Source organism: Serinus canaria, chromosome 2, assembly GCF_022539315.1.
Source record: "Serinus canaria isolate serCan28SL12 chromosome 2, serCan2020, whole genome shotgun sequence".
NCBI classification, from domain to species: domain Eukaryota; kingdom Metazoa; phylum Chordata; class Aves; order Passeriformes; family Fringillidae; genus Serinus; species Serinus canaria.
In genome coordinates, this window is record NC_066315.1 from 109,551,701 (window position 1) to 109,579,658 (window position 27,958).

At 39.4% G+C, this 27,958-nt stretch overlaps 1 protein-coding gene across 12 annotated transcripts in view; it reads left to right on the top strand.

The window, feature by feature from the left end:
• DTNA (dystrobrevin alpha) overlaps window positions 1-27,958 on the top strand; it is a 222,501-nt gene that overhangs the window by 108,798 nt on the left and 85,745 nt on the right. For all 12 annotated transcript variants that reach the window (XM_050971128.1, XM_050971124.1, XM_009102816.4 and 9 more), the window contains 2 exons: window positions 15,623-15,690; window positions 21,458-21,538. In XM_050971128.1, coding sequence (XP_050827085.1) covers window positions 15,624-15,690; window positions 21,458-21,538 — 148 coding nt within the window. In that variant the 5' untranslated portion in view covers window position 15,623. The remainder of the gene's footprint in view (window positions 1-15,622; window positions 15,691-21,457; window positions 21,539-27,958) is intronic.

Sequence of the window (27,958 nt, forward strand, 5' to 3'; positions counted from 1 at the left end):
CTAGCTAGGAGCCATTAAATGCAGATCTAAGTGCTCTTCCATCATTCAGGCAGCTTTGCCTCAGCTTCTGAAGAAACCTAAACCCTTTCTTTTAAAGAACTAACATTTACTTTCTCATACAATTACCTACCTGGAATATAAGAGGATTGTTTACAGAGGGAAAAAAGAAAAAAGACAAAAAACAAGGAAAAAAAGGCATTTTTCTTTTTTAAAGTCACCCTGTAAAAAAGCTGAAAAGTATACCTTGAGGTCCCTTTTTTTTTCCAAATCTATACTTTTCCTCCAAAAATATCAGCATAAATTGATGCATATACTGGAGTTTGTGTTTGATGCTTTGTGACTTCATGAACGAGTAAAATACCTTTGTACCAGGTCAGTGATGGTCCAGGTGCTGTATTTTGCCTGGAAAGACCAAAAATGTGTAGAGAAATCTTTTTCATGCATAGAAGTAGAGAAGAAAAGATTATTCTGAGTAGGTGTTGCCTATGGGAAGCTTAAAAAGTTTAATTTTAAAAGGTTTTCTATCCCATAAACATTCAGGTGTTAACCTGTTTTGCAGTCAGTGTTTTTAATACTAGGGAAACAAACATAAAACAAACACTTTCTTTATCCTGATGTAACAACGTGTGCAGATGTGACCACTGTTTGTTTGGTGTGCATGAGGAGAATGGGAACATCTTTCCCTTAGACATTTGAGAGAGTACTGCATTCATTGTTTTTCTAATCCTTTGCCATGTCGAGGACTGAGCAGTCAGGACTAAGATAATGTGATGTGTCATTCTGATTGTAGAAAATAGAATATTAAAGTTGGATGCAGTGTGGATTTTTAAAAATATTTGCACCTGGCTTTTCTGTTGAGATTTCAGAGGTGAACAGAAAGCATTCACATGTGAAGCATTGGATTTGGTGCTCAGTATTTTTCCTCTTCAGAGTAGCTCACCTAAAACTGTTCCAGTGTCTGAGTTTTTGGCAGTGTTCAAGAATTCAGCTGAGGTCACAAACTCTTGCTGACAGATTCAGCAACTTTCAGGGTCTTAAAAATGTTGATTCTCCAACTCTTTCTTTTTAAAGTACATTAGTTTATAATTTTTATGTGTATGTATTTTTACAGTTTTATAAATATATAATCTTAAAAACTTGCAAGCTTTTTGATGTTTTCTAATATTTCCCTCAAGAGAGCAACAATATTTCAGTCAGAACAATTTCAGCAGAACACTCTGAAATGATCTGATGAATTTTAGTTGTTTGTATCTCAACCTTGAGTGTGTTTCTTACACACTTAACATGATTGTTAAGTGTGTAAGGAAGGAAAATCTTAATCAAAAAAGGAAAATCTTAGATAAAACTAAAGTGTGAGGGGATCTTGTTACTGTTTCTTTTTCCCCTTCTTATTTTGACCTTATTAATGCTGCCAGGTTATTTATAAGCTACATGACTGCTATGCTAAAACCTTTGCAGGCTGACTGACTACAAATTCTACCTACAGAAGTGCTAAGTGTAATGCTTTTCTGTCTCTCCCAAATCTCTGTGATGCTGTGCATTAGAGGGTACAGCCTTAAATAGTGAGGATAATAGTGAGGGATGACTGGCACTTGATATAAACAAACCTCCTGGTGCCGGAGATTGCCATTGGAAATCCTTTCAGTTGTTCTCTTCAAGTGCAGAATAAAGATGTGTGTGCAAGGGACTCTACCAAAAGGCCTCTGCCAAATATTTCAGCACTCTGCAGCTAAGACATTTATGCTCTCTAGCTGCTCTAAAAGTAGGATTGAATGGCAAACTGGTTAATTAAAAAAAAAAATTGTAAGCAACTGGGAACAGTCTGCCTTTCTGACTCTTGAGTCCCCTTTTCCATTCATTTGTGTTGTAAAACACAATTTCACAGGATTGCTTAAAACCAAGCCTGCAGCTAAATATTTACCCAATGGATTTTGTTAAATCTGTTTCAGTGCCTCTGGAAATGAATTCACACCTCTAATTCCTAAGTACCCTTTGCCTCTGGGCATCTGTAGTGAAATACAGGTATTAGAAGAGCTGAAATCAGTTGAGATAACTGATAACCTGAGTCAATAAGCAATGGATTGAGAAAACAGAATGATCTTTTGTCTCTCTGGGGTTTGGAAATGGAAATTTTTGAGCTGAAAAGTGGTTTTTCAGATAATGCTTGAAAAGTGATTTTTCCGGGCCTGTTGTCAGCCTTCCTTGCATCAGTTAAATAGCAGCTAATTTAGTCCAAAAATATTGCCCACCAGCACTTCTTCTAATAGCAGGTGAAGAACACCTGAGGAGGCATTTGTGCCAAAAGGTTTGGCCAGCCCCCTTTTCTAAGGGAGGAGCAGCTTCCTAAGAGCTCTAACGCTGCTCACAGTCAGCTTGTGGCTTTAATGCATTTCACTCTTTCACAGGGTGTTACTGTCATCTCAGTCACAGGTCATAGGGGAGTTTGCCAATTCTTCTGTATTTTTCATCTGTCAGCCATTGGCATCTCTTTAACACACAGGAGATCTGAGCCCAGTGCCCAGAATCCAGCTGGATGGTTTGCTCCCTTCCTTTGCTCTCTCTTTGACACTCACAGGACTAAGGCAAGAAGCAAAGTGGGTAAGCTGACACTGAGCACTCTGCTGCTGGACATCACAACCCCATGATCTAACACAGGGCAACTCTGAAACATCCCAAGTCAGTAGAGGCAAATGGATGGTTTGGGAGACAAGGGACAAAACAAAGGTAATAGTGAAGGCAGAAAGAGCAGTGGGGGAGTGGGATGTGGCTGCTGAAATAGTCTATTTTGAATATTCTATGTTTAAGAAACTAAATTATGAAATATATAGGAGGAAAAAACATATCCACAAGTGAGGAATGCAAGATGAGCCTCTGCTGATAAAACTCTACTACATGTTTTTTTATACCACTGAGATTCTCATCCAGAAATACGTCTGGAGTCTCCATTTCACCTCATTGAAAATAGCATTGGGCTGCAGTATATGTTTCAAAAGATTTACTGGGATAGTTTTAAAAGCCACAGACTGTAGGGCATTCACTGTATCTCTTGAGAGACTGTCTAGAGCCTCATACATCTTTCACTTCCGAGTTCCCCTGTTGAGATCAGACGTTTTCTGTGTTTAAATATTATTCCTGTTATTCCTAATTAAACCCTGTATATCACACCTTATAATTCTCTCCCCAGCATGAACAGCAGATAGCATTTTTATTCCCAGCTCATTAGCATTTAACAAAACTCTACAGATTTGATGTTACTCTCTTCCCAGAAATCAGATTCTCCGCTCTTAGTCCTCGGAGTGTTCTCCTATCTCTCTGCCTCTCTCCTTGCACTCTGTCAATGGCTTCCAGACAACTTGGTGCCTAAACTAGAATGTAATAGTTGAGTGTAGTTGAACCAGAGCCAAACAGGAGGAGGAGGAGGTCTCTTGCTTCCTACTCTGATGTGTTGCATTTGATTAAGCAGACCAAAAATACACTGTTGCTTTCTTGCCAGAATACCCAGAAGAATATTAGACATGCTCTCAGAATTAAACAAATGACACCTGAGGTGCAAATGTACTTATTCTTGTTTGCAAATATCATTAACCAGCTTAGCTCAAATCTGCTTATTACCAGCTCAAACACCTTCAATTTGGATGCCTCTGGACCAGTTTAAGGACTGTCTCTACTTACCACCAGAGTCAAATTGGACATGGTTTTGTCCAGGCAGTGGAGTGGCACTTGTAACTCACACAGGTTTCTCCTTGGAGCCAGTGTCTGCTGCTCTCTGGGTTAGGCTGGTGGTGTCTCTGACAGCAGGGGTTGGGCATGGGGCTGGAGCATCGCTCGGGAGAGCTGCTGCTGGCTCAGAGAATGAGTGGTTCTCACAGGCCCTCTGGGGGTGGAGGGGAATGTAATTGCCCAGGCAAATTGTCACTGTGGCAGTGAATTCAAGTCTGTTTTTCTTGTCAAAATCCAGGCCTGTAGACATTACTGCTCTCTGTGAGGATTCATATGATGCTCTCGCTTTCATGGCGTAATTGAAGTCCCTCTGCAGCAGCCACTGGGCTGTTGTGGTCAGTGCTTCTTACTGAAAGCATCTGTAAAATGGTTTATCTGCTCAGAACCGATGCATTTCACATAAAAATTGGCTTGTAACAGTTTGCATTGCTACTCTTTGTCCAAGGATATATTATGGCTTGCAAGCTGGTGGAGGCCTTAGTGCCCCTTGCTTTTCTATGGGATGTCTCTGTGCTTTCTCACTGACCACCCCTTCCTCTTCTCCCTCCAGCTGTGAGGCCTTCTCATAGCTGATGGCTGTTGAGTTTTGGTGGCTAGTCTTTGTGAAATAACTCTTTAGGTGTGGTGGATCTTGGGAATGGCACCTTTGTAGCTCAGTGGTTGAGTTTCTCCCTGGGGTGGTTTTTGAGGTGGTTCTCCTAGAACTGCTGTGTTGTCTTAGAAGGAAAATGAGATCTTTTTAAAGGAAGGAGGTGTTGAAAAATTAGTTTGAGGACATTTTGTCTTCGGGGGAACATGACCTACAGGCATGAAGTGCTGTGGGACAGTGTCTTGCCTGTTTTGGCACCTCTTATTTCCTGTTGTTAATGGTACAAATGTCATCTTTCCACAAAAGTTGATGCATTGTGTGCATCGTAGAGCAGTGCTTGTGTAGGAGTGTGTATTCTGCCTTGACTCCCTTAGAGGAGTGTTTCTAAGAAGTGATCTACTTCATTTTACACAAAGAAAAATCTTTAAACAACCATTCGGGGATTTCAAAGCACATCCAGAATCTTTGCAGCCACAAGTGCCAGCCTGCTTAGAGGTGCTTCTTTTGGGCTTTCATGTGCACCCCTTGGCTTTCTTCACATTCCCTTCTTGCCATGGGAGAGTTACATTCAGGGCACTGAAATTTCTCCAGATGAGAGTCTGCTTACAAGCCCATTTCTAGTAGCTGAAATATTTATGTGGCATTGGGGGGATTTTTATAATCTAAATGTTCTTTTGCAATATAATTAATACTGTTTTATTAAAAATGTTCCTCCTCAAGCATATACAACACTAACTCCAGTTTAGCAGGGTCCAACCAGTGTTAGAAGTAGTGTGCATTATCTGAGAGGAGGAACACAGAAGAGTGAATCACATGTAGCAGCCTGTTTCTGTTGTGTCCATTTACAAGCCATTATCTTTGAATTCAATATTTCAAGCATTAGCTTTCTGTTCTGGCTTAATATATGAGACTATTTGCTACATAATTATATTGTATTTCATTTTCTTCTGTATGCTATTGTAATAATGATATTGCCTAATAAAATAATGTCAGATTTTAATTAGGTTAAAAGTAATTTGCTATATTAGGTTTTTTATTTGAGAAAATGAACTAGCTGATAGTGCATATCAAACTGTCCATTTTTTTTGTTTGTTTGCATTTCCTTTCATTTCCTGTTGTCCTTTACCTGTTGAAATAAGGGTGGGGTTTTTTCTTCAATTGTTTTAATTTATTAGAGCCTTTCACAGCCTTAAGTCTAACACATTGCTGTTCTAGCAAGGACCTAAGATGCCTTTCTATTTATTAAAAGAATAGTTTTGCAAAAAATTCTGCTCCTAGTTAATAGCTGCACCTTTTTAATCAGTGAAATAAATTATCTAGACTAATGTGAAAGGGTGTGATAATACTGTGTGAGTACTCTAGCAAAGGGAGGCTTAAATTTGCTGGGAGGCAAAGACAGAATACATTTGCATCAAAGACAGTTTTGGAAAAGAAAATCTTGTGCTAACTTTTGTTGTGGGATACTTTAGGAATAACCAGTGATGTAGCAACTGGCATAAAATGTATTTCTCTTCATAATTTATAAGAGCATCATGAATAGCATCTCAACATGCATCCAAATAATGATTAAAAGGATGAAGGGGTGAAAGATTCTTCTGTTTCCTAACGCTCTTCTCTTTAATTCGTTAATTCCTTTTGCTTTCAAAGTGACCTCAGTACTCTGTAAACTTCCACATCACATGCAGAGGAGCTGTGTTCTCTGTTACGTGATTAAAGCTTATCTTTATTGGGAGATACTGACTCCTCCTTGAAGTGCCATTTCCAAGTACATTCCCTTTTATGTAACCTACTGCTTTTAGCCTGCCCTTTTTTGTTAGACATTTATTAAGAACTCAATAGAAAACTTTTGAGCCCAGTTCAGCAGCCCATTCTTCTTTGGCTAAGTATGGCAATCACAATGAAATTCAATCATATGTTTTGGGTTCAGTGTGTATGTAAAGGTTTTGCAGGATAAGGACAGGTTAAAGAAAGCTTTTGTTGAACTGGAGCCCATCTTGGCTTTTCTCTGTATTCATACTCAGAAATTCTTGTAATGACCTGTAATTTCTTAAGTTTTATTTATTTATTTATTTTTAAATGTAGGCATCCCATTGATGGTTTTTTTCTGCTGATTCTCCTGTTATCACCTGGTGCTGCCAGCCTACCTGTTCTGTTTCTGTGGTGTGTAATGACTGTATGCTGTATTGCTTGTGTGGTTATTGATGGGTGTGCAGGCAGGCAGTTATGGGACAAGAATGTACAGACCCTGATTTCAGTCATTATGACTTCAGGAGAGTTAGTATCTTAACTGAGTGTCTTGAGGATTGAACTTTGTTATAACTAAGGCTGCCTAGTGAAATAATTTTAACAATGCATGGGAAATTTCTTTTTCCACCACAAAATTAGGGACATAGAGGTGTGACCTTCAATGAGATCTGGTACTTGAAAACAGAATTAAAGTTAACAAGTTGATATCTGCTTTCAAAGCATCATCATTTGAATGCAGCCCCCAAAACAATCAAGTTGTATTCCTGTTACCCAAGGGCCACTCACAGAAGGGATAGGGCCAGGAAAAAAAGATAAAATCTTACATTTCTTTATGCCCTTAAAGCAGCTAATTGCTAAAAGTGCCTTCTTCAGATATTAATTAGATCAGCCTGGAGGCTGCTCCTGCTTGCATTAAGGATCTGATTTCTCTCTGTGTGAGATTCATACAGATGCAGTAATCAACGCTTTCTTTGTCTCAGAAGGTATATACTGAACCCAGATATGCTCCTAAATGCCTTAATTCCCATCCTAGTACCATTCTCCTGTCCTAGTGCCTGCTCTCACTGAGCTTCAAGACAAATTAAGAGCTACCACTATGAAAGAGTATATGTGAACAGTTTCCTCAGTGCTTCATCATTCTTTCATTTGTAATTTATTTTCTACCTTTCTGGCAAATAGATCTGGAGTGACTTGAAATTCCATGGGATTGTTTTTAAAGATTCTTTTTTTTAAGCTGTGTTGTTTAGATATAGTTCAGACTTTCTTTTCTATAAATTTATTTTTTGTAACATTTCAGAAAATGGAAAAGTGAAAAAAAAAAACCCAAAGGCATCTGTTTCAGGCATAAAGATAAAAAAGCTTAAATACTTCTTGGTTGTTAGTTGTATAATGGAAAACATCCTAGCTGATAAGATTTTTTTCAACTCCTCTGGATCAGTGGCTGTTGCATTAATTGTTTGGGTGCCAAAACTTTTTATCAGGTAAGTTACAAAAGCCAGTAGCTGTTCTATTAAGTAATTTCTTTGCTCACAGTACTTAATTTTAGTGAATGTGAAGGACCTCAATAATTTCAGCTTCCTAGGAATGCATTTTCTCCTGCATCTACCATTTGGTTTATTTAGTTGGTTTTGTAATTCTGAGGACATGAAAGTACCTACTGTCCTACAGCAAATAATCATCAAATCTGTGTTTACAAAAACTGACAGCTTGTATTATTAAAATTGGCAGAAGCCAAGAAATGCTTCCTAACACAATTGTATCACTGACAGCTTACTCTCAAATGAATTTGGGTTTAATTATGGCAGCACAAGAAGAACTGAAAGATCCCTTTGACTAAGTAGGATTTTAATTATATTTGATATCCTGCAACCTCCTTTTTGCCTCTACAATGGGCAAATAAAAGAGGACCAGACTACCAAAGTATCAGATTATCAATTAAATGCTTCCTGTGATGAAGTCCTTATAGTTGTTTATCCCTTGAGTTTCAATACAGTTTTGTCTATGAATTATGCCTTCTCTAACTAAGTGAAAGGAGTAGAACTACATATTTGAGTGTTCAAAGGTCATCAGTTCTTTATTGATCTTGGCTTTTAGAAAAATAGATTTTAAAAATCATATTTGGAAGGAAAAGCTACAATGCCAGTGAAATACAGCTCCAAAATGAGTTCCTGGGAAAACTCCATAAAAATATTTACACATCAGACTAAATCAGATTTGGTATTGTATATCATCAGCTTTTGTGTCTGAGTTTTGGGGGCTTCTTCTTTTCCTGGAATATGTTTTGAGTGTAACAAAAAATAAATGACCATTAGTGGAGGTTATTTCTACTACCCCTTATTTGAACTAAGGCTCTAAAAGGTCACATATAAAGGAAATTGGCATCTTCTTCATTGTTTTAAAATATTTAATAACATTTAGATTAAATACAACTTTTTAATTGCATTTGAATAGAACTTTGAAATTTTACATTTAAATCTGTAGCAGTTAGCTGGAATCTGCCCCTAATGTTTATCAGAAGTGATGGCAGTGAAGCCCTGGAGAAAAGGTTTTTGGAGTTGACCAAAATTATTTTATTGGATAATCTTATGCTCTTAAAAGGTGAAAACGTATTTGAAGCACTGAACATTAGTTTTCCTTCTGTATTTTATCCAATAAAGTAGTTTCTTGCAGTATCAAGAAGCCTGACTCAAAAAGAGCATGGTTAGAAAAATTTATCTAAGCATTGCCTGTAAGACAGCTTTTTAAAGTTTCACATGTATATTTAAAGTGTCAAGTAGTCATTTTCTTAAATGTCTTTCATGTCTGGAGTAGTAAGATTCTTTAAGAGAAGTTCTTCATGTTGCAGCGTAAAGCTGGAAATTATACTGTATAAGTACCCATGAAAAGGACAAAAATAAGGATTTGGTATATATTTAGGCCTAGTTAGGAAGATTTTGAATTCCTAAACTTGATAATGCCTAGTGCACATAGAGAACAACTGATGTTTCCTTTGTCATGGCATCCTGTAGTAAAGTGCTGATTCCATACAGTATTAAATATTAAATGAGTGTATTTTGACTCTCGCGTTTTCTGTCTCAAAATTATGCCTTTATTTATTTTTTGTTTATTAATCCCTTCTCACTTGTTTTTTAGACCTGAGAGATAAGATTTGCACAGCATTCAAACTTCCTTGAAGACTGTGCATTATGGAAATGAGTTGCTGTGGGTGACTTGTTAGGCATTTTTGAGTTTCCCACTAAGGATACAAAACTCCCAAAAGGGGGAGCTGATGAAAAGTATGTTGGAAAATTCTTTCTGAAAAACAAAACCGCATTTCACTAAAGGAATAAATCAAGACTGAATTTCAGTTTTTTTGGTGGTATTAAAATTGAAAAATATGATGAAAATTAGAAGAGTCAGACTCGCTGAGACTCATGTTGGAGATGAACTTAGCAACGGCTTTTGTTTTCTTTCTTCACTGTAAAAATCTCATCTAGATAAAATACAAACACACTTTGTGAGTGCAATGCAATTATAGCTAGCCTCAGGAAAGAGCACTGACCAGTTTTATTACAGTGCCAAAGATTAGCCCTGGAATGTAAAGCTTAGAGAGGCCTATTAGGGACTTGGTTCATTAGAACATGTGGAACAAGACATTCATAAGGCACCAATAAATCCATTAAGGGGAAGAGGGCTCTGAAATGGCCCTTCAGGATTTTTATTATTAACTACAAGCATTGCTGAGGTTGGTGATGTCAGAAATATGGTTTTAGCCAGCACTTACTGTCCCTTTTAACTCACTGTTCTCCAGTCCAAGTTCATTTTGAAATAAGCAGCCATAACTGTTCTAGTTAGCAGAGCAGGATCTGCCTAACACAGCTGAATGTGGAGAAAATTGGAGAAAATAAAAGATCAGTGGAAAATCTCCTCTCTCACATTGCCATGAATCCTGCATGAACAGAATAATGGATGTTGACTACAGCTTTTAAGTTCCTCATAAAGTCACAGTTAGATAGACTCTAGCAGGTGCTTTCATTTTCATATATCAAAATTTCTGATGCTGGTAAATCCTGAAAAGAAACAGCAGTTTGTTATGTATGAAGGACATTTTGATAAAACTGTCCCAAGCAATGGCAGACAAGAAGCCTGTGCTGCTGAAAAATGGTACTGCTGTCTGCTCAAAGCTGGGTTTAAATATTGACCAGCTGCATAGAAAATAGATTTGTCAACAGCATAAAAAATAGCCACTGAGAAACCAGAACATTTCTCTGCATCCTAATGCTTCTACTTCCCAGAGATATCGAAGCTTCCATCATTTCATGGAAGAAAAATAGCTTCTATATCAGGAGTTTGAGATTTCCTCACTAGGGAAATACAGACATAAAGGATGCTTGATCCTGCTTGATATTTTCTACCAAATGGGGGTACTCTTTCCAAAAGTTATTTTGAGGTACTCGTTGGTGGGTTTACCAGTCTTGTGCTACAAAACTTCCAGCTAGTTGGGTCCCAAAAGGCTTCCAAGAGCCTCAGCACTCTCAGCTGGACAGGACTGGGGCAGAGGGAGGTGTTTCTCTGTTTCCTGTGTGCCTGCTTTGACAGAAAAGCAGCTTTTGTCCAGCCTGAAAGACTGTCACAAGTGTCACTGGCCGGGATTCGGAGCCTCTTTTTCCAAATGCCTGGCTGCATCACAACCATCACATGGGACTTGATAAATTTTTCATGCCAGAATTAATCAATTTCAGTGGGCAGTTTTCCTCACTGGCGTGTGTCCTGCCTCCCTGGGGCACTTCATCTGTCACAGACAAACAGGATGGGGATTAGTGGAAGTGCTAGTGGGGTGGCTCTTCTCACACCCATCAAACTGTGTGGGCACATGTCACTTCAGGATTTTTTGGGTCTCCTGGGACATGTGTGGGGCTTTCCAGAGGGGAGTGCATTCTTCAGACACATAAGCAACTGCTTCTTTTGATGGTGGGGTGGTTTAACCCCAGCTGTAAAGTAAATCACATGCAACTGCTCGCTTTTTGCGCCACCAGCCCCACCCCCCCAGTGGTAGGTAGAATCAGGGGGAAAAAAGTTAAACTCATGGAAACAATAATTGAAACAAAGCAAAATATAACAATAATAATCGTGACTCAGAGAGAGGTAATAATAATGAGACAGAGATACAGCCCAAGATAAGTAAGTGGTACCCAGTGCAGTGGATCACCACCCACTGACCAAAGCCCAGCCCATCTCTGGGCAGTGATTGGCACCTCCTGGCCAATTGTCTCCAGTTTATGTAGTGGGCAAGATGCTCTGAGGTGTGGAATATCTCTTGGGCCACTTTGGGTCAGCTGTGCTGGCCATGCTCCCTTCCAGTCATTTGTGCACCTGCTCACTGGCAGAGCCTGGGAAGCTGAGCAGTCCTTGAATTGGGGTAAGCACTACTGAGCAACAACTAAAGCAACAGTGTGTTATCAACACTATTCCCATATTAAATTCAAAACACAGCACTGTACCAGCTACTAGGAATAAAATTAACTGTATTCCGGCCTAAACCAGGATAGATAGGTTTTTTTGGAGCTAATGATTTAAATGTAGCATGCATTCTTTTTATCAGGCACAGACATAGCTGGAGAAATGGAATGGAATAGAAATATACTATTTATGAAAAGAATGACATATAGTAGGGCTTAATAAAAGATATTATTTACCCTATAAATACTGAAACAAGAAAAACACTTATTTGGGAGAAAGATTATTGCAGTGCTCATAATCCAAGCAGCACAACAGGAAAGGAAAGAGAAATGAGGCATTTAGTTCTCATGTTATGCATATTACATGATATTCCTACCCACATTTTATAAACCAGTAAAATATATTAAAAAATAGACCAATTATGCTTCTGATACATGATAAGCATGAATCTGAAATTGTAGTCAAAATAGTTCCAATCAAACTATATTATTTGTTTATTTATAGTTTTCTTTCTAGCACTACTAATGTCATAAAAGTTTTCAGCTTGGAACATGGGTAAAAATGAAACATTCACAGTATCTTTTTCAGAGGCTGGAAACTTCACACTTGGAAAGATTTCTGCTTTGGAATGTCTGTAATACACTGAAGCCTTAATCCCACTCTAATTGGTACTTTACTAATTAGCTTGTGACTAGAATTTTAATTAGATGCACAATAGGTGTTCTTACCTGCAGTGGAGGAGGTATTTCCTGGGAAGAAAAGTGAAGGGAAGAAGACAGTGAAAGGAATCTATAGAAGACAAATATAATCTAATCCCTACTATAAGAAATGTATATGGTAATTAATATATTTCAAAATTATGTCTCTGGAAATGTGTTCTGTTTTTCAAAGCACATTTGCTTTGTGATTTGCTTTTCTCCTGTGAAGAACAAATTGTACTTTTTATTTTTGTGATGTGACTTGTGCTGTGAGCAAACTGAGAAATGCTGGAGCACAACTGTAGTTAATTAGCTCAGAGCCAGCCCCAGGGTCTGGGGTGGGCACATCATGGGCTCAAGGCAGGAGTCTGTAATCGGAGTTGAAGAGTAGAGCTGTGTACCCGTGAGCTGGGTCACAGGGAACAAGGCTGAAAAGGGAGATGCCCAGCACCTTGACAATGGCATTAGTTGAGCCTGGGCTGTAGCACATTCTGGAGTTAAAATGCATGTGAAAAGCTTGGAAGATGCAGCTGAGTGAATTCCTGTCAATGGCGACTCAGAAGTACCAGTACTTTTGTAGATGAGCATCATCTATCACTTTTTTCTATCAGGAAAAGACAGGAAAGAGGGATGGAATGTATCTGTCTGAAAAGACTGCCACCACTAATGTTCCCATTAGCTTAACAGCATATACCCCGTTACACAGAATTTTAGGATTGTAATTTGGGTGAAGGCTGTTTTAAAATCTGCAAAATATCTAGTGCTAGAGTTCCAAAAACACAAATCTGAATTTCCTTCCTTCTCTGAGGAAGCCTGAGGTTGTGTGTTTATAAATATAAAGTTATTTGTCAGGCCTGGTCATCCCCATAAGCCCAAGCAGTGAAAAGGGTGATTCAATTTCAGAAGATAATGGGACATTCTGAAAAATGATGATCAGGTCCAGGGAATGTTTTTATATGGGGAGATATAAACACTAAAAGGGAGGATGAATTGCAGAAAACAAAAAAACAGTTAAAGAATTATTATTTTTCCCCCCACTGAAGGGACACTTTTACAACAGGCTTTCTGATGGGAGTGGAAAACATGCTGTGCAATTTGCATGATTTGAAAAATACTTTTTGTTACTAAATTTTGACTGGGAAAATTCTTCCACATGGTGAATAAGGTCACAGGTGAGCCACATTCCATGCTCTGCAAGATATTTAAAAGCAATAGCTAAGGAATATTTTTCTCCAGGTGTCAATATGAGGCAAGTGAGAATAAAGTTGCACCCTTATGTTTTTGATAAAATTTGTAGCAATCACTCGGAGAGCAGTAATTACTTCACAAATGTTAGAGAACATTGGTGGAATGAAAACGGCAAATTATTGACTGGAGAAACATCTGTAAGATTTAAGTGTCAGTTGTGTCAAGAAGTGGAAGATGATGTCATCCTTATGCCAAAGTCAAATTATCCCAATCTCAGTCAAATAACACAGGTAATATGTGGTCTGAAAACAAGTTGCACATTGTGGAATAATGCTGAATATAGGAGAAGTCAGAGAAAATGAAGATGGCCTATAACCAACTCTGCAAGCAATAAATATTAATCAAAAATTGTGTTTGCTCTGAAGTATTCACTCAACTGCCCTGCCTAGTAAAAGATATTGTCTTTTCAAAGGGCTTTATTAACTCACCTGTCCTATGAGATCTGGTCATTTCCCATGGCAAATTTGTCTCCTCCGATGAGTTTCATTAGAAACAGAAAGGAGTGGGGAGCTCAAGCCATCATTAGTGGAATTATATTGCTTTTAATTTTTTATGGGAAGAGATTTAAGGCTGATTCATGTAAAAAAGATATTACTTCTTGCTGTCTAATTAAGATGTTAGTTGGGCCTGGCATATTTTGAGGTATCTCGTTTTGCTGGGAGGTTTGAGTCTTCCCTGACCACCTCCAAGACACCAGCTACCTCAGATCAAAGGCTGAGTGACCACTTCTGTGGAGCACTATCCTGAGAGCTGTTATCTCTGCAGAAAGGGAGGATTTATTAGCTCAGACTCCATGCCATGCTACACACATCCCTGTCACTCCTGGACAAATGGGAGCGTACTTGAGTATGAGCTGAACTTGAATATCCCTGCAAAGAGGCTGCATCCATACCCTTTGTCCACTTCCTAGTGGGCCTGCTGCTCACATCACAAAACATCCACCATAGATAGCACTTTAGCAGAGTCTTTATCAGTACTCTGAGAATTGAATAGGCTGCTTGGAAAAGGCAATTATAATGTGCCACCACTTCATTTGAGCTGTGCAGTTTGAAAGGGGGAAAAAAAAAAACCCACAACAAAACACCTCTTATGTGATTGCCTTTCTGTCTTTGTGAAATAAAAGGAAACTGGTTTTCTGTCTTGAGTTCTTTGGTGATGGTAGACATGAGCATCCAGTACTTTTATCCTTCCTGTTGTATACATATGGAGGTTTGCTGTGGGATACAGTGCAGTATGTTTGATTGCAGGTTTGTATAGAACATCTCCTTTATTACCTAGGTAGTGTGATGTTATTTTACACAGTCTAGTTGACATAAGGATGGAGGTTAAAACGCAGGTCAGAAGTTCTAACCAGACTTGGCAGGAAAGGATATTGGTTTGACAGGGTAATTACCCATAGGAAGTGGTGATGCTGGCACTAGTTTTAACTTTTTGAGTGCTGCTAAAGATGATTGTCTTCACTCTGAAAGCTCTGGTATTTTATGGTTTGAATGCTGGCTGTGAGAGAACCTGTCACTTTTCTCTCTGCTCTATCCAGCAGTAGTGGTCTTCAAAATAGTCAAAAGATTTTTTTCATCTGAAAACAGAAGGAAAATATATTCTTACTTCTGAGCCTTTTTGTGAAACTCATTTTACCAGAGATACACTGCCCTGAATTTGAATGAATATTGAGAGAGTGCTTGCTTGGGTAAATAACATGTATTATGTTATGGAGTAGAGATTTAATTGCTTTGTTTGTTGGGGGTTTTTTTTGTCTCCTCCACACAGAACTGGCTAGAATGTAGTTTTTGAGACTATAAAATAATATCCAAATCTTTTATGATTTCTTCTCTCTTACATAATTTAAACTGAGGATTCCTTATTTAAGAAAACCTAAAATGAATTTCAGAGCTTGTGTTATGTAAGCCAGTTAGTTACATCAAGCAGAAAAACTGAACACTGCCTTTGGGAGAGAGGGGCGGGAGGGGGAACAAATGCTTGAAAGCAGAGTCCAGAGAATGGAGGACAGTTTGGGGGCCAGGTTCTCCACAAAGCACGCCACAGAGAGGCTGGCAAAAGGCATCGGATACACGTGGAGCACCAGTCAACCTCCAAGGTTCTTCAGGAGCAATTTTGGATGCTTATGTACGTATATTCAGTCTGGGAATAATGCTTAATGTTTTCACATGATTTTGTCTTCCAGAATGATTGAAGATTGTGGGAAAAGAGGAAATACCATGGCAGAAAGAAGGCAGCTGTTTGCAGAAATGCGTAAGTACTTCCTGGAAATGTTTTGCTGTGATAGACCAAGCCAGTTGCTATGCAATGTCAGTAAAATTTATGCAAGCTTGCCACCTCAGATCTCCGTTGCACAAATGAATATCATGAGACCAAAACTGCACAAAAATGGGCTGATTTGACCAAAGCAGGAAAGAGGAGTTTTCCACATCAGATTTTTTTATTGAATTATTTTAATCCATAGTTTTCTTAAGACTAAGATGATGGAGCACACAGGTTGCAATGAAGAGGGATAAGGTCTCCAAAAGCTACATCTTTTTTTGGAGGTATCTGCAGTGGGTTGACCCCAGGCAGCTGCCAAACTCCCACATACTTGTTTAATCCCTCACCCAGCAGAATGGGAGAGAATATAGGGAGAGCAAAAGCAAGCAAGCTCATTGCTTGAGATAAAGACTTGATTAGGTGACAGAAAGAGAGGGAGAAAATTACAACAGAAACCAAGCCAGTGATGCAAAGGTGGCTATTCCCCACTTCCTAAAAGCAGACTGATGCCCAGCCACTCATGGAACAGTGTCTGCCTTGGAAAACAAAACTCCCCACCCCCTTCCTTCCCTAGCCCAGTTTTATTGCTGAGCATGGCATTATATGGTGTGGACTAACCTTTTGGCCAGGCGGGGCATCTGTCCTTGCTGTGTCTCCTCCCAGCCTCTTGCCCATGCCCAGACATCCCTGGGAGGGGACAAAGTAGGAAACAGAAAAGCCTGAGTGCTGTGCAAGCACTCTTCAGCAGTGGCTGAAACAGCGGTGTGCTATCAACACATTTTAGCCCCAGATCTGAAACACAGCACCGTGCAGACTGCTATAAAGAAAGTTAACTGCATCTCAGCCAGACACAGTACAGGGACTCTTGTACTTCATATCCCACTTCAGGGTAATTTTTGTAGTTCCTCGTGAAGTCTTGTGCTCCCTGCATGATAGTGTGTCAGGGATATACCATACCAGCAATGTTCCTGCACTTCTGACAGTCATCTCTAATTTCTCTTACAACCAATCCACTGTTTCTCCAGGAAATTCTGTTACGTATCAAGTTTGAGACTGTCACTCTGTCACTAGATTTACCTGAGTTTTTTGTGTAATTACTAAGCTTCCTGTTTGTCCCCTGCCTCATAGTAAGCTGTGACAGAGCATCTCCCTGATCTTTGGTGGCAGACTCAGGGCATTCCTGGGACTGGAGTTATTGTGCATAATGAAAGGCCAGGTGTGTGCTGGTGAGTTCAGTGTGTGTGAGCCCTACATCTGAGCTCTCCAAATTAAAGACTTCCCACTCGGATGGCCTACCAAGAACTGGTTTGGCCCATTCCACAGTGTCCACTAGCTCTGTTGTGCCCTGTAATTGTTTTAGTGTCACACAGCCCTTGCTGTTGTAACTCATGAATATTTCTCACTGATCTTTTCTCTCTGGTGCCCAGTAACAGGACCTGAAGAAATGGAATGAAGCTGTGTCATGGGAGGTCTAGGTTGGGTATTAGAAAGAGATTCTTTACCCAGAGGGTGTTTGGGCACTGGAACAGGCTCTCCAGGGAAGTGGTCACAGCAGCAGGCCTGACAGAGCTCAAAAAGCATTTGGACAATACTGTCAAGACCATGGGGTGACTTTTGGGAGTATCCTGTGCAGAGCCAAGAGTTGGACTCAGTGATTCTTGTGGGTCCCTTCCAACTCAGGATATTCTTTGATTCAGTCGTCTCTTGTGTACAGAACCTTGGAACCTTGGAGGGAGGTGTTGTACTTCGGCCAGAATCAAAAAATGTATTTGTCCATTAGCAGAACATACTGTAGTTTTAATTATAATTACAGAGGGGCCTTGATTTTTATCAGCTCAAGTCAGTGACATAGGTACAATTAATTTCAAATAGTTTTAAATACTCCTAAAATATTTAGAACTTTGCTGTGAAAATTTATGGTTTGTTTCCACAGTTTTGAAGGCTGTTTTGATGTTGGATTGTTTAGCAGGAGTTAAGGAGGTATTGGGAAAATCAGCAGCTGGAGGCACAGGAGGGACTATTTTCCTGTATTATGCACCAGTAGTTATAGTCTATTATTTTCTTCTTTCACATTTTAGTATTTTGGCATACTTCAGTCTGGTTTAGCTCACGTGTGCTTCCCTTTTCTGTTTGCTTGCCTCTGTTCCTCCACCTACTACCTGTGTACACAGAGAACTAGATGTTCCAACTAGGTAAAATGAGGGGAAAATATTAAGTCTTTGTGGAAAAACTAAGTATATTTTAGCCATATTCATAAAACACTGAACTTTGCATTCTGAGAGCCCCTTAGATACCGCTGTGTGTGGAGGGTGTGTGTCACTGAAACCAAAATTCATCCTGGGATTGCATTCAGCTGTGTGCAAGCCCACACTTTAACATGTGTAACCAAAACCAGGTGCTCCTGATGCCCTAGATATTGTGGGCCATGTTAAGCTTCTCAACATTCTGATAGGCATAAGCCTGTGGTAATAGGTAAACTCCACAACCTGCCAATATCAGAGGAAGAAAAATTCATAATATAAAGGATTTTACCGGTGGTTTTGGCTCTTGGGATCTACATCTCCAAGTCTGTGACTGAAACCCCACAATACTTGAACAAAGTGGGTCAGACTACACAAGATAGAAAAGAGAAAAAAAAAAAGAAGAAGAAAAAAAGAAATCCAACTTTTCAAGCCTTTTAAAGTAAGAAGTTTGTCCTGAACAAGGAATAGAAGGATTTGATTCTGACTTTAAATTAGCGATTTCCCTGTATTTTGAGAGGTCCAGTTCAGCCTTTTTTGTTTCCTTTCTTTCAAAAGAGGCATCCTTCTAGTTCCAAATCACAAACATTTGTGAATTGATATCATAATCATTATCACCTTCTGTAGAGTCCTGTGGTTAAAGCTTGTATTATAACTCAAAATGCTCTATTGCCATCAAGCCACTAGGTCTTATTCTTACTTAGTCTGACCTGACATGCCCAGGTATATCCACTCTGATGAAGAGCTCAAAATGCACATCACTGTTGGCACTTATTATCCAGGCAGAAAACAGCAGCCAAAGCTGCAGCGTGTCCCTTTGTTATCTTTGCAAACTGCCAACAGCGTTACTTGACATGAGCATATTCAAAGGAAACAGAGTGAGGCACTGCCAGGAGGCAGAAGAAAGGAGAGGCCACTGGCAATCCTATAGGGAAGTTACAAATTTGCTGTCTCATTTGCTGTGCTCAGTCCTGGACATCTTTGCATTTGTTTATCAGGACTCTCCATCACGTAAGTGATGGCACTTTTCTACAGAAGTCGTTTGACAAATAGATCTCTGACTGTGGCAAAATGTGAATCATGACAAAATTAAATTGTCTGTTCCAGGGTCTTATCAGCAACACTTACTCCCCAGATAATATCAAAATAACACCATCCACTATGTGTGCAAATATTAAAAAAGAAAAAAAAAAAAAAGCAATGTTGCCTACGAATTTGTTTAGGATTATTACTGCAACCTCAGAAGCTCAATGAGCCAGAGTCTCACTTTGCTTTCGCTTTTTAAACCTTGTTAAAAGGCTGAAGTTTTATAAAGGAGCACTGGAAGTTTATTGACAGCTTTCACTGAAGTTAAGAGGGAAAAAGTTACATTAATTTTACTTATTTTTCCTGTTAAAAAGGAAAAGCTTAGTGTTGCAAGCTTTATCCTCCCTTTCACCTACAAAGAAATTTCCCTAAAGTTGTCAATGAGATACTAATGGAGAAGGAAAAAAACCTGTATAATTTTAACAATAGAGGATATGATGGAAAAAACTCACAAAAATACTTCCCATACCTGATGTTAAGTAGTCAAAGGTAATTTCTCCTAGGAGCAGATGGTGTAATTGGGAAAAGGGAGTAGCTGGAGCCTTGGGAAGATGGTGTGGGAGAATTTGGTCAGGAAAAGAGCAGACTTTGGGGAGAATAGAGAGTATCATTCTCATTCTCATGTCATAGGCCAGAGCACATTTGAAAAATTTGGGTCCAAAGGATGACCTTGTTTAAGAAAGTGTGGGTGAGTGATGCTGCCACAGGCAGAGTGGAAGCTTCAGGCAAGATTTATCAGGGAAGGAACCCTCCAACTGAGTCACAAGGTGCAGAAAGGATCCCCCTCACTCTGGAAACTACTTCTGAGAGAGCAGTCTGAGAGGAGGTCGATCCAGTTCTAGTCCCAGACTTGGTCAAGAGTTTATTTCTTAAGCATTACATAGATGTGATTGATACTTTATATGACTTCATCATGCAGGATTAAGGATAGTGAACCAAATATAGGAATAAAATAAATCTTTATTTAAATTGGTGATAATGATAACAAACTAAAGTATTTTAATCAAAATTGTTTACCAGCTAGTATAGATATTTATAACTAATTATATTGGTCACTATTTATTAAATAAATTATTTCAAAAATAGCTTAATATTAATTAAGTACAGATTGGTGTTACTCACCCATATCAACACTGTGGGCAAATCTCTTCCACTTGGTCTGAAGGAATAGCCTTGAGGGGTGTCCCCAGACAAGGGAGGAATTGCCACATATGTATCCAGAAGGAAAGAGTTAGAAGTCCCTGCCGTTAAAAAATGGAACTGAGCTTTTATAATATAAAGTGATTGACTGTCAGTCAGATATTTCTAGGCTCCCCTTGACAGCTCAGCAGCTTCAGATAAGTTATCAGTACTATCACTTGTTGCTTCCTTTATCAGGAACTTTGTGTGCCACATCCTCACCAGGGCTGATTTCTGTCAGGCATGACTGTTTTTCATGTCCCCAGAAGTTTTGGCTTTGGGGTTGTGGAGTCAGGCTGGTCTCAGCATTACTGAACACCTGAAGCAACATGATCCACCTTCTCCATCCATCACTGATAACTTATGCAAATGGGAGAGAATTTGAGCTGTTTTAACCCCACTTAGACAGAGTATCCTGCTACAGATGCCAACGTTGCCATATGTTCAGCAGTTCAGCTGAGAAATCTTAGAGCGTTTAGGAAGCTTGTGTAGAAGCAGGGCTGAATTCCACTCCTCTTACATCCTGACTGTACCTTGTTTGGATGAGTTTGTTGGACACGGTGCCAGGTTCTGCCCCCATACTGGCCCCTGTGTCCTGTCCTTGTTTGCGAAGTTGCTGCCACTTAGTTTGTTCCCATCTCTTGGACAGCTGCTTTGGAAATGTTACTGGATCTTTACATTGCAGCAGCCAAGGCCAAGCTTTGTGTAGAGCACAGAGCTGACTCTCAGAGGTCTCCATTGCAGAGAACATACATCTACAAAGTGGAGAAAGGCTGCACACCCCTTGTCATTGCCCCCTTCTGCAGATGGCCATGAGTCTTCATGTTACAGCACAGTAAATTTTCTGATTTGGTTTGCTAGCAATACCTTGCCCTGGTGTGGCATGTCAGCTAAAGATATTTGTTATGAGCTTTTTTTGCTGAATATTAAAATCTGACTGAGGTTTTCCCTGCTGTTGGAGCCTGGCCAGTGTGTCTTTTAGCCTGCAGCTTGACCAGATTGTTCTTCAAAGCGACAGACACAGTGGGCTGACTATTCCTTGCCTTCCTTTCTAAAATTCTTTTAACACTGTAGCTCCTGACATTCCCCTTGTTACTCCTCACTCCTCTCTACTCTTTCTGCAAAGGAGAGAGCCTTGAAAATTGTTAAACTGAGGCAGCTCGTGTGTCCTCTTTGTTCCCTGGCTTCCCTGCTAGCAAAGGGACACGCAGGTCATACTCCATACAAATGTCACCGTTATTCTCTTCCACTAGGGGCTCAGGATCTGGATCGCATCCGTTTGTCCACCTACCGAACAGCATGCAAGCTTCGATTTGTTCAGAAGAAATGCAACTGTAAGTATGCCAGCACTTCTTTCACCTGCCATTGTTACAAGCTGTCCACTGCACTCTGCAGTCTGTCCTTTGCACCACTGACGAACCCGGGCTGTGTGATGTGGCATTGCAAAGGACACTAATCAGAGTGCCTGGGCAGATTTCAAATATTAACCTGTTTAAGTAAGGAACTTGCCTCAAATATGCCAGTGATTCACTCATGGAAGGGTGGGGCAGCATGCAGGCCACAGCTTTAATTAATAAGTATGTTAATTGCATTCTCCAATGTTCTTGTGAAATAGCATTTGTGAGTTTCAGCAGGGCCCTGCAAATTAAATGCTTTTATAGCAGCTCTGTGAGAAAAAAGTGCTGCTTTTAGTCCTCTTCTATTTAGGGTGCAGCAAAGTAAGTGCAATGTTGGTCAGACCCCTCTATTTCCAGAAGGCCAGCTAAATGCAGCTCTTCTGAGAGAGCGAACCTGCTTGTAATCTCTGCATATCTGTCTTAATCCCTCTAGGTTTTATTAGGAAATTTCCCACTTGATTAGTGACCTTTTTAAACTTCTCTTCTGAGATTCAGTCGTTTTCCCTTTACAGCTGCATTTTCTATTAGCACAGTCACGTGCCGTGTGCTTTAAAGGTGAAATACATCTAAAATCTGTAATGGAGTGTATCCTTCCTTCTCCATCCAAAATAGTATGCAAATACTTAAAAGGGCAGATTTGGGTAAATGTGCTTTACTGGACCTTTCCACACCAACTTTAAAAAATACCCTAACCAAGGGCACTCTTGCTAGCAGTAGTAGCAGGGAGAGGACCAACACAGAGAAAACAGGTGGGTTTTAGTCCTCACATACAGACTGGAATGACAACCTGGCTATGCTTGCCCTGCACACAGTGGTAAGTGTGTTAAAAAGTTCTCACTGTAGATAGAAATTTACCACCCTGTTAAGTTCCTAGTTTTGGGGTTACATCTGTCTGTGTTACAGAAATGTTTATCTTATGCTGTCCAAACATACTGGAGAGGCCAACTTGTAATGGAAAATATTTTGGAGAGTATTTACTGTGTTATTAGCCACGGAGCTGATTGTTTAATCACTTTGGTAGCACACTTCTCATATTTTTAATATGTCCTTAGCTGAAGCATGAATTGAAGGTTTGGTATCACATTATAAGCAGTCTACCAGACACAAAACCCAGGGGGGTTTGGTACCTGCCCAGCAGCTGGCTTCTCCCATTCAGGAGCAAATGTGTTGAAAGATGCTATTATGTTCCATTCAGTTGGGGTTTTTTTAAATCTTATGTTTAGGAGGATGACATTTTCACTTCATTTTCATGGTAACAGAATACAGTAGTCTGAGGTGACAAAAGTATCCAATTAAATGGACGGTGATAGCAAAGTATGTATGCAACTGCATGCAAAGCAAATGAAAAAACCCCAAGGGCTAACAATAGCCTCATTGCTGGGAGTGTCTGTCTGGCTGAAAATATATTGGTTGTTAATTTTAATTTTGTGCCTCTTATTTATGAACTGTGATCTGCTTTTATGGAACTGTTGGTTCTCCTCATAGAGAATTAGTGCAGATGCTCTGCAGTTTGCCAGCTTGTGCCAAGTAGCTCAGGGATGGGACTTAGCTTCTGGTCTCCATTGATAACCTAGGAGGAGTAATTTGCTGATCTTGTTTAAAGATTTATACTGTATCACTCTCTTCTTAAGGAAAAAGAAGTAAAAGGAGAAACTTGAAATGTCATGCTAAGTATTAGGTTCTGAGCAACTTAGAAATAATGCCTGCTGCGCTGGAACATGCTGGATTGTGTGTGTCTTTTCACCATCAAGTATAGTTTTCTTCTCGTTGTTTTGAGTAGACTGCTGCTCTCCCAGATGAGTTTCTCTTATCAATGAGAAAAGAAGTCATTCATTCACCTGGCAGGTATTCAAGCAATGGCTGCCCAAGAAAGAGTTGCTAAACATAGACCCACCAACTGAGCACTGCCCTTGAAATGGTTAATATCAGACCTCTGGCTCATATCAGCTACTGTTTTGGGGTTTTTTTCTTCCTACAGATACTGTCATTATGCACTACCCAGCAGTAATGAGACAAAAAAGAAAAAGGGGTCATGGGGAAAAAGCCTTTCTGCTGCATCTGTGCTGCTTCATTTAGGGTAGGATATAACAAGAAAAAAGCTCAAAAGATAGTTCTGCTCCACTCCCAGTGCATAGCACCTCCTGTCACTCAAGCCATCCTTGTCTTCTTTCAGCTGTGCCCTCCTGCCCTGCCCTGGCACACTGGCCCAGACTTACTGGGGAAAAATTGCTTGGAAAGACTGTATTTGAGGGGTTCCTTTAAAGAGCTAATTTAACAAATGGCTGAGAGCTGCTCTTGGCTACAGGCTGAAGGTGTATGAGGATGGAAGCAGAGAGCTGCTTTGAGTGCCAGAAGTGTTTGTTCCAAGGAAAGCAGAGCAGAGGCTTTATTAGCACCATCTTTTTTACCCGGAGGTGCCCATTAGCATAGGCAGGCATGGGATATCATTTAACAGGCAGCTTCACTTATCACACACAGTGCACTGTTTGTTTCTGCTGCCTTTAATGCAGACACAGGTTCATCTCCTGGCCTCCCTTTGAGAATTCTCTCAGTACAAAAGCAGTTTTTTGCTGAAACCTTCAGCAGCAGGCTGGGTTTTACTGGCAAAGAAGGCAGTGTGCAATGGGCAAAAATCATATTCGGAGAGCCATTCTCTCTTGCAGAGTTTCTCCTGAAACTAGGTAAATTATCTGGGTAAAAATAAGAGAGAATATGACTATTTACCACCTTTTACCAGAATATGACTATATATGTTGCACCTTGAGTACTGCCACTGTTGATCAAATATTTTGCTTTGTAAAATTATTTCACTTTCATAAGAAGACGATTTCTCTGCAGATATTTAGCCAACCGTCTTCAAAATTGCAATTATATGTCTTTCTGACAATTCTATACAACTTTGGGAAAATACTCTCTTTGTGGAAAGTGCTTCTTTTATAAAAATGTCTCTGAGCATTTTAAAGTGACAGTTCAAATACAATCATCAAGGTGTGAAAAAATCATTATCAGTCATTTAAATTATTTGTCAAACAGGATGGAATTTAATCTAGTCCAGCCTTATTCTTTAGAAAAGCAAAAAAATTCTTCTTAAGCACTCATAAAAAAGTAGATAAATTTGAAAAATCTCTGATGTTATCTTTCAAAGAAAAATTCCTGCAAATTTAAGCATTCCTCTTTACCTAAGTTAACACTGCAAATAAATAATAAAAATCTTTACAAATTATTGTTGCCACAGTGCTGAATCTGGTAAGTGCCCAAATGTGGGATGCAATGTGTTACAAAAATCCCAAAAGCAGGAGACATGCAAAATTCTGAATGCAGAAATCCTAAAAGCTGGGAAACCTTGTTAATTCACCATGAATATAAACTAATTTTATACTTTTTATTTCTACTGACAATTTCTAAAATTGGAAATAATGAAAAGAGAAACTCTGTAGGTAATATAGGTAATTTTGATGGGAATAGAAAGAGATAATTGCAGACTACTTGCTGATTGCTTTGCAGAATTCCTGTAGCAATAGACCTGTTGCAATAGCAATAGTCTTCCCTTAGTTATAAATACAGCACAAGACATAGATGCCTTTTTGGGGAAAAAAAAAAAAAAAAGAAAGAAAATAAAATAAATACTAAATTCTGGAGAAAATATTGAGATTTGGGCATGAATATTCCAAATTAATGTGAAGACTTGTGGACAGATGGACCTTGGAGAACACGTTGCTGGTGATTATGTCATCTTTAAATCCCACAATGTAAAGCTAGGAGTGTATGAGCTGACTGTGGCCATTTTACTGGTGGATGGCTTTGGATATAGTCTTGGAAATAGCAGCATCCTAATAATTTGAGGTTAAATTTTATTATTTGGGGTAATAAAAGCAACTAGGAAGCAGGTACAGGAACCTGATGAAACATGCTGCATGTTTATTCCAGTCTGTACTGTACAAAATGTACCAAATGGGAATAGCTGACTTTACTATATAGGTTTTCTAAATGTGCTTCAAAGGTGGTCCTAGATAGTGCACACTGCAAGAGTCAAGGAGGGAGATGGAAAAACTACAGGTGAGCACCATGAGGTCTGAAACAGTCACAGAACTTGAAAACCCTGTGAACCAATGTTGCTCTCACCAAGTCAAACAGGAGAGTATTGTCCTTTACTTTGCTGCAAGTGCATTGGAGCAGGTTTTGGAGCTCTTGAGTACATTCTCAGCAAACACAACTCCTGCTCAGCACCCCTTACTGCCAGGAAAATGCTGTCTTGGCAAGGTTGATTTGCTGCTGCTTATCCATGGCATCCAGGCACAGAAGCATCTTAGGCTTTCCTAAAACAAGGATGAAAGACCAATGACAGCAGTTAGACCTATCTCTCGAATTTCACCAGTATCTGGAACCACCAAACCCACAATTTATAATTTTTCCCAGGGATCATTGTGCCATTGATTTATTTTAATACTTCTTTCTCAGTGAATTTATTAACATGCTGAGATGAAATACCATGTTCACATGCAAATTCCCTCTGGGCTATGATGACAACCAGGAGTAGGACATAACAACATACCATAATCAAAACCATTATAGCATTAAATATCACTCACTAATACAGAACTGTATGGCTGGAAAACTACTGTTGTCCTTGATGAACTATCCTATATGTGTTGTGAGATCATTCTGTGACTGTGACAGCAAAAGCAGATTTTGCTGATTTACCTGGATCAGAATAAATCATGTACAGTTGAAAGTGTGAATCAAAAGCTGTGCTGGTGATGGTAACATGTGGATTAATTAAAGCAGACAAAAAGGGAGCTTGTTTTTCTGGCAGTTTAATCTCAACACCTTAGGGTGTTGGTGTCTTTGTGTCTCCCTTTAATATTGTTCAGTGTGAATGATTTTTTGTTGCTGTTGTTTAATTCTTTTGGCCTATCCAGGTTGTAGTGCAGGGTTTGTTTTCTATTCATAGGGAGCACAGCTGCCATGACTGTGATGGAAACCTTATGTGTGTCCAAGGCAGTCTCCTCCACCTCCACCTTCCCTTTGTTCTGCTTCCTCTGGGCTTGTGTAGTCAAGCTGAGGCATGTAGGCATGTCAACTTAATCTCTATACAAGCTTTTGGGTGCTTCCCTCATCTGATCTGCCTTTTTACATTTGTTTTAAGTGAGGATAATTTCTCCCCTCCTGAAATGTAATAATTTCCTAGTGAAAATGAATGACAGTTACTGTAATTACATTATTTTTAGGTGCTTTTCTTAAAGCTCTTTTCTGTCTGTACTCTTAGACCTCCTGTAATGCTACAGCAAGCTGCTGAAAATGGGTTTGTCCTAGAAACTGACTATCTGAGTATGAAATGATGAGATCAGCCTGTATGAGCTACAGGCCCCCATCATCACAGCAAGCAATTTTTAAAAATTATTTGATTTAACCTAAATAAAATTGCTAGGGCTTGGGGTTGACTGTATTTTTTCTATGCTGGGCTGACACTTGATGTATCATTTTATCCCATCCCATTCAACACGCCATTCACCACAAAATGAAAAGTCACATTATCTGGTACTGGTAGTAAAAGGAAAGGATAAGTAAGTCTTGATTTCACTGAAAATGGTATGTGACCTTTGTGTTATCCAGGGGCTGAGGAAGTTAACAGGACATCCAGGTTCAACTTTCTTCTTCTGCATGAGAAAATCTGCACCAAGTTGACACATCCGAAAGAGTTCCCTAAACACAAATCTAGAGGACACTCACAAGTGTTCCAGTCTGTCCTATAGATGTTTAACCATCAAATCCTTCATATTTCCATGTTGATTGATTTAGGACCATGTAACTGCCTCTCTTTACTCAAACAAGACCTCTTGCCTCTATACTATAAAGACATTTATCCTTTGACTCAGTGAGTATTGATTTTCTCAAATGTGCACAACAAATGTACAAAAGCTCTTTTCTCAAACAGAGTGCACAACAAGTGTGCAAAGGCACAAGAATCCTGTGAAGATCCCTGCCATGGCAGGACATGTTCACTGTCACTGTCCTGTTTTCACATCTCAAGAACTGTACAGCCCATGCAATTCTGTGCTTGCCCTTCTTTTTCTTTTACTCAGGATGACCATCAGAAACAGAGACTTCAAATTATGATGATTACAGAGTTGTTTAGATTAAATAATTTAATCCTTCATCCCTGTAGTTTCCATGGTTAGTGCTCCATTCTCATTGTTGGGTTTTATGCTGTTTTTCATTTCATTTTGAAAGCAATAAAGCACAAGATAGTTTCAGGCTGGGTCACAGAGCAATCAAACTGAATGACAAGCAGTGTTGCCTACTTGAGAAGTGCAAAAGGTCTGCTTGGCTGCAATTTGAAGCAATCTGCCTCTTGAA